Source organism: Mytilus californianus, unplaced genomic scaffold, assembly GCF_021869535.1.
Source record: "Mytilus californianus isolate M0D057914Y unplaced genomic scaffold, xbMytCali1.0.p SCAF_5, whole genome shotgun sequence".
NCBI lineage: Eukaryota > Metazoa > Mollusca > Bivalvia > Mytilida > Mytilidae > Mytilus > Mytilus californianus.
Window position 1 is genome coordinate 24,838,945 of NW_026262701.1, and position 13,008 is coordinate 24,851,952.

General features: G+C 29.7%; 1 protein-coding gene across 2 annotated transcripts in view; it reads right to left on the reverse strand.

Moving 5' to 3' along the window:
- The window catches only part of LOC127700226 (adenylate cyclase type 2-like), a 102,470-nt gene that overhangs the window by 62,391 nt on the left and 27,071 nt on the right, over positions 1 to 13,008 (reverse strand). For both annotated transcript variants that reach the window (XM_052203648.1, XM_052203647.1), the window contains exons 4-5: positions 11,106 to 11,462; positions 2,064 to 2,213 (exon numbers count right to left, since the gene is read on the reverse strand). In XM_052203648.1, the coding sequence (XP_052059608.1) occupies positions 2,064 to 2,213; positions 11,106 to 11,462 (507 nt within the window). The remainder of the gene's footprint in view (positions 1 to 2,063; positions 2,214 to 11,105; positions 11,463 to 13,008) is intronic.

Genomic DNA, 13,008 nt, shown 5'->3' on the forward strand with positions numbered 1-13,008 from the left:
TATGTGTTTGTTGGTCACAAGTTGACTATAGAGTTTAATACATTTCTTTTATTCAAGTTACTAATAGGAAATTTAAAGAAAAAGAGTATCACGAATGAATTCAATAATTAATAGAACTGAAATATCACAGTAGTGTTAGGACAAATCTATTATGTCATTCTAAGAGGATTATTTCCCTTTCATCTTACTTCTTTTATAAAACAACTTTTATTTATGATTAATGAACTTTTTATACTAGTAATGTTAATAAGTGAACTTTGGTATTTAACTTTGGTTTTTATTATAGAGATTTATGTCGGATGTTATTACTTGAGAATATAGATCACTTGTTCGTATTAGCCAAAAGAATCAGAACATTAGTCCTTGATTTTATAAATTGTACTGCTTTACCTCTATGAAATACTTAAGTTTATATCAATTCAAAAAGATAAAATTTATTACTACATCATATTGGGGGACTGGGCAGGATTTTTATTGTTTGTTCAAAGGGTCGGCTGTTTGAGGTTGGTGTGATCTGCTTTACTGTTTAATATTTTTGATGATTCCTGTTTCCTTTTTCTTGATTATATGTTTAAGGATTGATGCCATGTCAGTAAAGGCTAAGGTCTGTACAGCAGCCTCAGTAAAATCTATGTACCCCCTTTTTGTAGCGTAAGTAGCTGTACCCCTTGATGTAATGATTATTGATGAACAGAAAATGAACTCTCAATAATACCTTGTCTGTCTGTTTGTTTGTAGTTGTTATAATTACATGTTCCTTTTTCAGACAATGAATGACAGAATTTCTAGGAAGGCTTTTCAGTTGTAAATGCAATAAACCTTATCGCTATTTGGAAATCTGCGCCAGTTGACCCGAGAATCTGCGCTGCTTGAACTATTGACGTCATACAACAATCATTTTCCCATTGTGGCATCAGATATTTTGTATTATGACGTCAAAATTTTATAGTAACCTTTGCGAAGTCCAGTAATGGCGGACAAATAGCGATAAGGTGTATTCATATATAACTTCAAAGACATATGAAGCAGTCATCAGTAAATACCAGAGAGTACAGCTTAGGAAGTACTGACCTATAATTGTTAATTTTTTATACATTGTGACTTGGATGGAGAGTTATCTCATTGGCATTCATACCACATCTTCTTATTTATAAAGGTGAACAATAAGGGCCATCCAGATCATAATTTAAGGTGTGAACTTTCAATATCACAATAAGGAGATTTGGTAAGGTTATCAATGAGATAACTATATATACCGGTTACCTTTCCTCATCAGTTTTTATACAGCGTCGTAACACAGTGTTACGTGATATATAAGGCATGAAGATGGAATTGTTACAGATCAGCTGAATTATCTATTTTAAAGGATCCTACAAATTAATGTAAGATGCAGTCACAGAAATAATTATATTATAAGTATGTCTGAACTAGTGACGACTCTACATCAGATTTTATCCATCGGATCACCAGCAGTATTTATCTAGCATCGTAACACAGTACATGATATATAAGGCATGAACATGGAATTGTTACAGATCAGCTGAATTATCTATTTTAAAGGATCCTACAAATTAATGTAAGATGCAGTCACAGAAATAATTATATTATAAGTACGTCTGAACCAGTGATGACTCTAAAACAGATTTTATCCATCACCATCACTGCGTGTGATCCGATGGATAAAATCTGTTGTAGAGTTGTCACTGGTTCAGACGTACTTATATATATATATATATATATATCCACCAGAGACCAAAGGAGGATGAAGTCAGCAGACATAGTTCACTCTACGGCCTTCAACAAAATCCATACCGTATAGTGAGCTATAAAAAACCTTAACATGACAAAATGAGAAACAATTCAGAAATGAAAACCTATGACCTGATTGGTTCAAGTTCATCTTATAAGACATCCTAGACAATGTTAGGACGAAGAACAGCAATAAAATCACTATTTATTTATACATTGATTATCTTTAGTATTTCTCAGTTCATCCATCCAATATCATTTTCAATTTAAATAAGGAGTATTAAAATTTCAGTTCAATATTTTGAAATCAGTACCTGTTGTTTCTTTTCTCTCTCTAATTTCTTCATTGACTGTATTGAGTTTCTGGCCTCCAGGAATGTTCTTCTGTGTGTCAGATCAGTAAGATATTTATGATACATCCCTATCATATTTGCACATAAGAGTATTACAAAATTTGACATAAGCTGAAAGATAAAATTATAATACTATAAAGAAAATCAGTTAATTAATAATTTTTATGTAAAGGATTAAGATATACCGTTATTTGACTTTAATGTCTAAATTTCATTATTTGCAGGCCTTAAAAATTCCTGTTCCGACTGCATTTAGTAACATAAAATAAAAATGTTTGTTCCCACTGCATTTAGTAACATAAAATAAAAATGTCTGTTCCCACTGCATTTAGTAACATAAAATAAAAATGTTCAAACGGTAAAACCTATAATGGTTTAACTTTTTATACATTGTGACTTGGATGGAGAGTTGTCTCATTGGCACTGACATACCACATCTTCTTCTTTATATACTCAACAACATCAAGACATAAATATTATATGGGCAGTGAAGGAATAGAGTACATATAGAATCCTACAGGTTTGATATTGACTCTCTGTATGAAATGATGTTAGAATTTAAACCAGCCAAAAACAAGAATGTGTCCATAGTACACGGATTTCTCCACTCGCACTATCATTTTCTATGTTCAATTGGGGTCAAAACTCTAATTTGGCATTAAAATTAGATTAGAAAGATCATATCATAGGGAACATGTGTACTAAGCTTCAAGTTGATTGGACTTCAATTTCATCAAAAACTACAAATGTACCTTGACCAAAAACTTTAACCTGAAGCGGGACAGACGGACGGACAGACGGCCGAACAGACGCACAGACCAAAAAACATAATGCCCCTAGGTGGGGCATAAAAATGTTCTAAATGAAAACTGGAATAAGAAGTTTTAATTTCATACCAAAGGAAAAACTAATTTAATTCCTTATGAAACATCCAGAGGTAGGTATAAAGCATATTGGAGATAAGCTAATAAATGCTTTCCCCTTTCATGTAAAGGAAAGAAAACAATTAGTTATCTCCCATGAAATTTAAATTAAAATTTAAAAGTTCATATAGAACAAAAATACTTTTGGCCTCAGAAAAGAAGATTGTGACAAATCTAAAGAACATCAGCATTTATTGCTGATATCAGCCTTTATGAAACTGTTATAGAATTAACATGTTTTTGCCAGACATTTTATTGTATTCGCTGACTACAAATGGTCTATTTACATCAGTTATATATCACATGTAATTGTCATGTCTGTTTGCTAAATTTAATGAACAAACCAATTAAGAGATACCACTGTCAGACATAAAGTCAATCTCCTGAAGAACTTTTCAATGGTCAGGAACAAGTTCTCTTCTATTGTTTGATTACGAATTCACTTAATTTTCCAATTATTGCAATTTATGTATTATGTATTAATCTAAGTAGATCTGTTAATGTCATTTAAGAACATTCAATGACATCATAAATGAAAGTTTTCAATTACACAAATGTATTTATAATTTATCAATAATCTTTTCTTAGTCCTAAGTTGTACATTTTGTTTGGGAAATGAAACACTTCGACCACCACTTTTGTTTCCTATCAGGAAGATAAGTTTGTCAAATCAAGAAGTCAGAAGATTGTCCAATTGTTAAAAATGTGTTTTTAACTTTTACATCAATATGGCCACATCTAGCTTTGTCATCTGTTATCTATAAGTTCTTCCTTCAAGCAATTCAGAATTACTGCTTCATCTCTTTGTATAAATATCACAATTATGGTAAAAAAAAGTGTTTCCCCTGAGCTAATATGATCTTTTTCAGATCTTACTGAACACACTAAAACTGACTTATATAATGTGAATAAAGGTATGTATCAATATAACAGCAACCCATAACACACTGTTAACAATTTTATATGTCTTTTTTTTCTACACTAAGGTTACTTGGTTTTACTTCCAAAGACACCAAATTTGTAACATTGGAATTAAAATTCATTTCTCAATCAATTAAAAGTAAAACATTAAACCTTTGATTGATCATTGACGCTTTAATACCGAAAACAATGCTGATTTTTTTCTTCAACCATGCAAGGATAACCCATGAAAACCATACAGCTTATTTCAGATGGGGTCCATTAAGTTAAAACATTTCCAGAACTTGCCAAGTAGTGAGGATGTGATAATATTAATATCAAGGAGAGATATGTGATAATAAACAACAGCAGCTGATGATGATATATTACGGCCAATATCATCAATGTAAAAATTCAGATTTTACGAAATTTCATACTTATAAAATCCTATAAAAATTACAAATATTTATAACAAGTATAAGATATAAATAAACCAATCTAATTCTGCTTGCCTTTTTTTTACCATGTTAGAGTGCAAAAACAGATAGGAATAAATTAGAGAAAAATAAACATGTAATATTCATTAAAAACAAATAAAAATTTCACACGTCCTAAAACACAAAAGGTAATTAAAGAAATGAACATTAATTAGACCAGATAGTACTAAGTTCATTAACAATTCTGTGTTCATATTTCATGTAATATTTATAGCCATCTGGGAACAACCCTGGAGGGATTAGCTTAAAATGTCCTGACATAAATGCCACAAACTTAAAGAAATATAACCAAAAAGAGTAATTAAGAGTTGAAAGAATATTTATCTATGTGGCCACTTGAGAAAATCCTTTAAAAAAATATTACCATAAAATAACAATATTGTACTAATCTGAGCCCAATTAAAATATATAGTTATTCTAATATCCTTAATAGCAGTAAATCAAAAACTAGTTATTTCTTGTTAACCCATCAAATGTTAATGATTTTATGTATATTAGAAAATATGTCCTTCCAATATATCCCATATATTGTGCATATAAAAGATAGAAGGTATGATACATTGACATAATGTAAATACTCTCAAATTTCCAATTAGAAGGACAAAAGTACTGTATAATTTGAATTTTTTAATCTCCTGAGTTCCATTTAAAAAAAGAATTCTTGTTCCTATAAATGTCATACAAAAACATAACAAAAATTATATAAAATCAAGAACTGTATGGCTTTTTCCAAGATGTTCACCAAAAATCTGTAAGAATCTCCATAAAAGCTTTCTATAAGCACCAACTTGTATGATTGATTTTGGATACAATCACATTTAAAATCTTTATGTAGAACTACACAGTAAAAAAATAATACTCTAACAATTGATAGATCTTATAGTAAACCATGATTGAAATTTATATTGGTTTGTCAGTGTCATCATTTGACTTCAATTTCCCCACTCAAAGTAAAGAACTTTTTTTCCAGAAAATTGATAGATCCAATTTATTGCAAAATATTCTAGAAAGCAATTTCTATAAATAAGATAAGTCAATAATCTCAATACTATGTAATTAGAGAAAATTTATATAGTATTAGAAAGATATATAAGAACTTTCTACATTGATCAAATCCTTTGAATTTAGTATGATCTTCATACAATAACCTTCATTGAACTAAGATATATGCTGGAAACTACCTAAATTGTTAGCGTGAACCATGAAAAAGTGTGATCCTTATGGCCATCTTGCAATTGGTCCCTAATACATTAGAAACTTTAAGAAATAAATGCATTCTTTACAGAATTGGATGAGGTGGAAGTAAGTTGAATATGAAATTATTGTATGTCTGTATGCAATATTATGCACTCCTGTATGACTCCTGACCACTCGCCAAATTACGAAAAAATTCAATGAAAACAAACAACACAGTAGGACGATATTTATAAATCTGTTCAGAAGATTTTCTTGACCAAAAGTCAGTTATAAATCATAAAAAATAGGACAATTTATAATTTCCTGCAGTTAGGCGTTTATACATTAAGTTAAAATCATCTGACTGTCCACAGAGAGTAGATCAAACATCAATTTAACCAATCCTAGAAAACAAATCTCCTGTGGTTCTATAATCACATGCCATTCAAGGTTATATCCATTTAAGACATAATTCTGTACATCGCTTCCCTATCTCATTCCTTCAAAATTATTCACGTTTTAAAAATGCCATAAAATTATTATTGATGCATATGTAATATTTATTGATGCATACCTAATATATCACTTTTTAGTTGGATTGATCTGATTAACATAGGTTCATTTTTATATTTTTGTGTTCTATTCATTTCCTCAATGTCAAATAAAATAAATAAATATCATAATGCTGTTTTATGTAATAATTTTAAATATCACGTGCTTTTTGATAATGAATGTCATAATTTAAAACAAGACCTTTTATCAGAAGTGGTTGCATAGATTTTCTTTAATTTTCAAACAGTTTATTTGCAACTTGAATATAATTTTTTTTTCATATCAAGGATAAAGGATATCAAAGGATATACAAATTGTAGATTAATTCTAAAATCCAGGTTATGTAATCTGAATTCCCCAACATAAATAAGTAAATTTAAAGTGCTTTTTTAATATCTTATATTCAATGTGATCAATATTGTGCATAAAAACTCATTTTATGATGCACTTTAGTCCAAATAATCATTGTAGGAAGGCGTCACAGCAAACAAATTTAACAGCCTTTCAAGACATCATAATTATTTGGACTAGAAGTACATTTATCTGTTTTTTTCTATCATCTATCTGGTTCTTTTGAATTTCAGTTCAAATGACTCTTCTGTTAAATAGCAATTGACCAATGATTTTGCTTCTGACATATGACTATGCAACACCAGATCTGAGTAGGGGGTTTACCTCTGGTTATCATTATTTGGTAAAGTTGTGCTACTAGGTGGTCAGACCAAAAATAGAAAAAATTAAAATAAATTTCATAAATTCGTAAATTTTACACAACAAATATCCCTTTACGGAAGTATGAGATTTTTTGCCATCTCAGATCAAAACACCCAATGATTGTCCAAATTTTTAATGAATTAAGCAAATTTTGATGCAGGAATGCAATTATTTGTGAGAATTTTCATTTCAATGAAGCCATTTAGGTGATTTTAACTATAATGACAACCATGTTTACAAGTACAGGAAAAATTTGATTGATTACTAGTAAAATGTTTTATAACATGGCTTTATGAGGGAAGATAACTCAGATAATTTAGTTCTATGAAGTAATGTACAGAAAATTTATATATTTTGTTATATAACAATACTAAACATTAGTTCAGTGACTCCACTTTTCTTATAGTTTTCTGAAATCATATTATAAGAACTATCCCATCTTCTCATTTTATTTCAAAATTCTATCATTAAGTTTTTTTTCTATTCACTAAATAATTTTTTTTCATGTATAATCCCTACATAATTTGTCAATTTGGCACACCTGTAGCTTGAAAACAAGCCTCACAACTATATCAAAAATAAAGTTAAAAGCACAACAAAAACTATATTTTGGCAAATAGGAACTTAAATCTGTCTATTTTTTTATTCCTACATACTAACTTATAAGTAGGAGACTGCCAAAATCCTGACCTAGTTCAATAATAAAACCTTTTTACTTAATTTAAAAAAAAATAAATCTTCCCATGTCTTATTAAGGCACTGTCCACATACAAAACTATATAGGAAGTTAACCTGTCACACTTGAGAGCAAACGGTTTATTGCTGGCTTCAGCTGGCCCCTAAACAAAAATGTGTACTAGTTCAGTGAAAATGGACGTCACACTAAATTCCGATACATATAAATGCGGGTTAAACATGTTTTGTGAGATCTCAACCCTCCCCCTATACCTCTAGCCAATTTAGAATAAATAAACCCACAGCAATACGCACAGTTTAAAAGAAGTCAGAGTCCGATGTCAGAAAAGGTAACAGAAGAAACTAAGCAAAATGACAATGATATATATTTCTCCCTTTCGTTCTATTCAATTTTATTATGAAGAAAGCAAGGATTTTTGTATTTCCTTAATTTGATTGACAAAGGAGTAGGTGTGGTAAGGGCCCTACATTTACTTAGCCCCCAATATTAAGTCCATTATTTCAAGATGAAAAATGTTTCAAGCTGATGCTTAAGCATGAGACTTGGTGAAATAAAATGATTTTTTGTCAAATTTTTCTGATAAATCCTTGACTTAATAACCCCATTAAAATAGGGCAAGGAACATTTCAAAACCTTCTTTAAATTCCAAAATTTCACATTTGTAGTTCCCCTAATGGTGTCCTAGAGAAGTTTTGAAAGGTCATGACTTTGAAAGCCATTTAAACAATGGTTTCTGTTTTGAGTAGGATTATGGTCTATTTATTCTTTTCCAGGTTAAAATTAAAATTTATTTTGACTATTTTCAATAATCTTCTTCCATATGTATTTCGAATGTCTTCTGTTTTTTTTTTGTATATGGTTTGTTGTCTCATTGGGGAATACACCACATCTCCTTTTATTTTATCAGGGTCACAAGTTAGGAGAGCATTTTTCGACGCCAGAATTCCTGACTATATATAAGGAATCAATTTTCATCTATTTTTTTTTAACTTGGTTTTTGTTTTCATTTAATTCTAAAAAGTATTGAAGGGGAAAAAACGTATAACTTTTGTTTAATTATGATATTAGTTTTTAAATCTGTTATTCTTATCAATAATTGGAAGTCTTAATCAGATGGCGATTTATTCAACTCTAAATATTAAACCTTATATTGTTATCAGGACATTATGATAATTCAAGGACAAACAATATGTAATGAATAAATGAATCCCAATATCTGTCTATCACTTTGAAATTTGAAACCCTATTTGAAATAAAAATATATATACAAAAACACAATAGATTTTATTATGCTATATCCAAGGACAAATAAATAAAAAAATTGATATGTTTTTGATAACCATCAGTTATAAGTAAGAAAATACTTAATAAGGCATTTTACTGGAAATCTGTTTGATACATTAGAAGACTTAAGATCAATAGTGAAAAATGATAGATGTCCACTCTCTTAAAATATGATAAAACTTATAACCTTGTCCTAGCCTGAGAAACACATTTATTATATATAGTGCATTTCTTAATTAGACAATAAATCCAAATTAAAAAAAAGCACCTGCAATATCTCAATAGGATTTTTACAGTGTAGTGTAATAACTTTTGGGAAAATTATACCAAACTTATAAAAAAGTTAACCAGCTCAAACACAAAATATAGACAATTTTTTTTTAATGGGTCTTAAATTCTGTTTGGCAGCTTAAATTTAGACATACTAATTTTAACCTTTTCAACTGGAACAAATCATTTATATTAATTAAGGCATTTTACTTTAAAATTTATGACCCACATTTTTTTAACAGTGTAATTTCATCCCCCTCCTTAATTGCTATTTAAGACATTAAACATGAAGAAGTAAATTGGAGTGGGTATGAAAAAATTGGCAAGTGATCAAAGGACAATAGCTGTGTCCCCCAACCTCCTGTGGCATTTGATGACAAAGAGATCTCTTTTTAGAATTTCACTGTTTCCTTACTGTTGTAAACTCCTCTTTCAACCGAATCAGTCATGTGATTAAGTAGTAAGAGACTTGACAGAAGAGAAGTAGAATAGTGACTATGTTTGGTACTTTCTAATTTTATGAACTTTCATATTCATGCATTTTTTAATAGATATTGTGGCAGCAGGTATGTTTTTGTGTTTTTTTTTTTTGGGGGGGAGGGGGGGGGGGGGTGAAAGGGGGGACTGATATATATATGACCTTGTATACATTTTTAGAAGCAAAGGACAAACTTTATTAAAACTCAGAGCTTAGAAATCATAGTACTTGATACAAAGATTAAGAGAGGCTAATATCATCATTATATGGAGTTTAGTTTTTTGCATTCAAAAAGATATTTCAATACAATTGTGAAATATTTGTTCAGGAATGGTTTTTATTCATCTTTAGGTGTTAAAATAAAACAAATCACATAAATTTCTATGATAATTTAAAAAAAAATTCTAAATTTTTCAATTTTCCTGCTCTGTTGATCAATGATCATAAGGTTTCAGATTAACATCTTCATTAGTACTTAAAAACTTCTAAAAGTATCAAAATAAGTCAAATGTAAACATAATATTGTGTATTAGACACCTGTCCCTTTGTGAAGATATATGTTAACCACTGGATATCTTTTAGTATTAAGTGTCCTTTGTCTTGCTGTCTCAATGATGTCTTACCACATTTTCTACTTTTATTTAAAATAAAAAAAAAAATAAGAATCCTTGTACAATATTAATTGTGATACCTATGTTACTGAGGAAACAGAAGGTTCTGGAAATATGCAGTGTAATAGTTCCTTTTCGTTACAAACATTATGAAGGTACGTTTAGTCAGTAGATCTATTCTTGACTATATACATTAGAATTATATAATAATTTTAATTAACTTTATATCGGTACATGTAATTTCTTCCTGAACAAGTTCAATAATAACTTCTTTAAGTAATCAGTAAACAGGAAGTTGATGAGTTATGTATGTGAAACACATCACACTGTATAGCCATGCTAACAACTTGAAGCTTGATTACAAATTTCAGAAGCTTTAATTTGTACTTCCTTAGTAAAATTTTACCAAAATTTCATACATGATCATTTTAAGAAGAAGAATATATGAGTATTTGGTGAACAGGAAATTGATGAGCAATGAATATGGAATTATGTATCACAAAGTATAAAATACCTGCAGAAATCCTGATTTTAAATTTCAAGAAGCTTTGATTTGTACTTCCTGAGAAAAGTGTGACCAAAGTTTTATGTGATGGACAGAAAAACAGACAGACATAAACCAACCCCTCCTTTGGAGCGGGGTAAAATACAAACCATTTTAAACTTTGATAAAAATATACAGATAAGTAAGAATACAAAATGAACTATTAGAACTGTTCCACATATTTAAAAGAAAATAGATTTGGGGTATACCAATTACATAGAGTAGTCATAAAACACAGTAAAACCAGAAATATATGGGGACTTGGACAGTGAAACTTAATCAAACCAATACTCTATTGTATACAAAATAATGTCTTAACCTCAGTATTACAATGAATAATATTGTCCTCAGACTTACCTCCTCGACTAGAAAGTTTGATCCTGTAGAATGAAGTAGAGTTGATGCTATCATCTCCAGTAGGACTGTCACAATACCAAGAAACAACGACAAACGTTTGGACAGTGGTAACATAATGTAACAAACAATGATGATATAAAACATTACGGCAATGTTGTCCGTCACTTTCTTTTTCTGAACAATATTGTAGTAAATGCTTGCCACAATGAGCAATAAAATCCATATCAACAGTGATATCAATGTAGGATATTTTGAGTAATATTTTCTTTTGAGTATAAAGATCAGGATTACAGAGAAAATAATGAATCCACTTGATAAGGTTATCACTATTGTCAAAAACACTTCCTTTGTCAAATTCTGAAATATAAAATATAAGTGATATCAAAATATAGTGTTTTTCTCCTGCTGAAGAAAATGAGATGTTTACTTTCATTTTCATGTACAACTTGTCAATCTTTAAAAACTAAAAGATGATCAAACCATTATTCAAACTTAGGTTAATGATGAGGCCTGTAATTCTTTTTGTTTTGATTTCTTTTAGATATTGTTTTGTTTGTTTTGTTTGTTTGTTTGTTTGTTTGTTTGTTTGTTTGTTTGTTTGTTTGTTTGTTTGTTTGTTTTGTTTTGTTTTGTTTTGTTTTGTTCTGTTTTGTTTTTTGTTCTTTGTATTTTTTGAAGGGAGAGAGGAAGGGAGGGGTGAAGGGTTAATGTGGGTTGGTAGATGGGTTACTTATAAATGCCTTCTCTAATATAGATTTTCAACATGAAACTCCCTGACGATATCAAATAAAACAATATCCTGTAGTTCTAAAATCCTTAAAATAGAAATGTTCTAGATCCAAACAATTTGGGTGACTTTTTTGGAAAGTCGAATATATCAATGGGCTATATCAAGGAGGTAACATACTAATAGGTAGAAATTTATATGTCAATACATGTTTTTCTTCTGTTAAGATATCTGTAAAAACTGTGTTCTGATCTTTTTATCTCATAATATGACTCATGGATTCAATGTGGTTAACATCTCATTGAAATAAGATGTCATGATAGCTTGGAAATATATATAAATGGGTTGTGATTTTGTCAAACCTCAGCCGGACGTCTGTACCTAAATTTGTAGGTTGATAACCCCATGCCTTGATCATGAAAAAGCTTCTGATCAAGATTCGTACCATCCATGAAGGATTGATAAAGTTATTGATGTCTATAAATTTAACCCCATATAAAACTAAGGAGAAGTGGTATGATTGCCAATGAAACAACTATCCACCAAAGTTCAAATAAAGTAGATGTAAGCAATTATAGGCAACTGTACAGCCTTCAACAATGAGAAAAACCCATAATGTATAGTCAGCTATAAAAGGCCCTGACATGAAAAATATGAAACAATTCAATTGACGAAAAACAAATATGACAGACATGAACCAACGACAACCACTGAACTACAGGTTCCTGACTTGAGACAGGCACATATAGAATGTTGCAGGGTTAAACATGTTTGTGAGAACTCAACCTCCTAACTTTGGACAGTGGTGTAACAGCACAACATAAGAAAAAACTATAAAAATCAGTAGAAAAGGGCTTTACTCATCAGACTGATACAAAGCAGACTGTATGTAAATGTTAACTGCATAAAACTAAGACAATCTATAAGTTTGACACTGAAGAATTAAAAAAAAAATGTATTTTCAAAATTTTGCTTTAGATGTTTGAATCTCTCACTCATAAAAAAAAAACTTCTGTTCAAATTTCAAAAATTCTATGAAGGTTATACAAAGTTTATTGAAGTCTAAAATACTCTAAACCCAGTATCTAAATATCAACTGCAAAGTACTACATAATGCCATTTATCAGTAAAATATGGAAAAAATTTAAACCTAGCTCAGGATATTTAAAAGGTCTT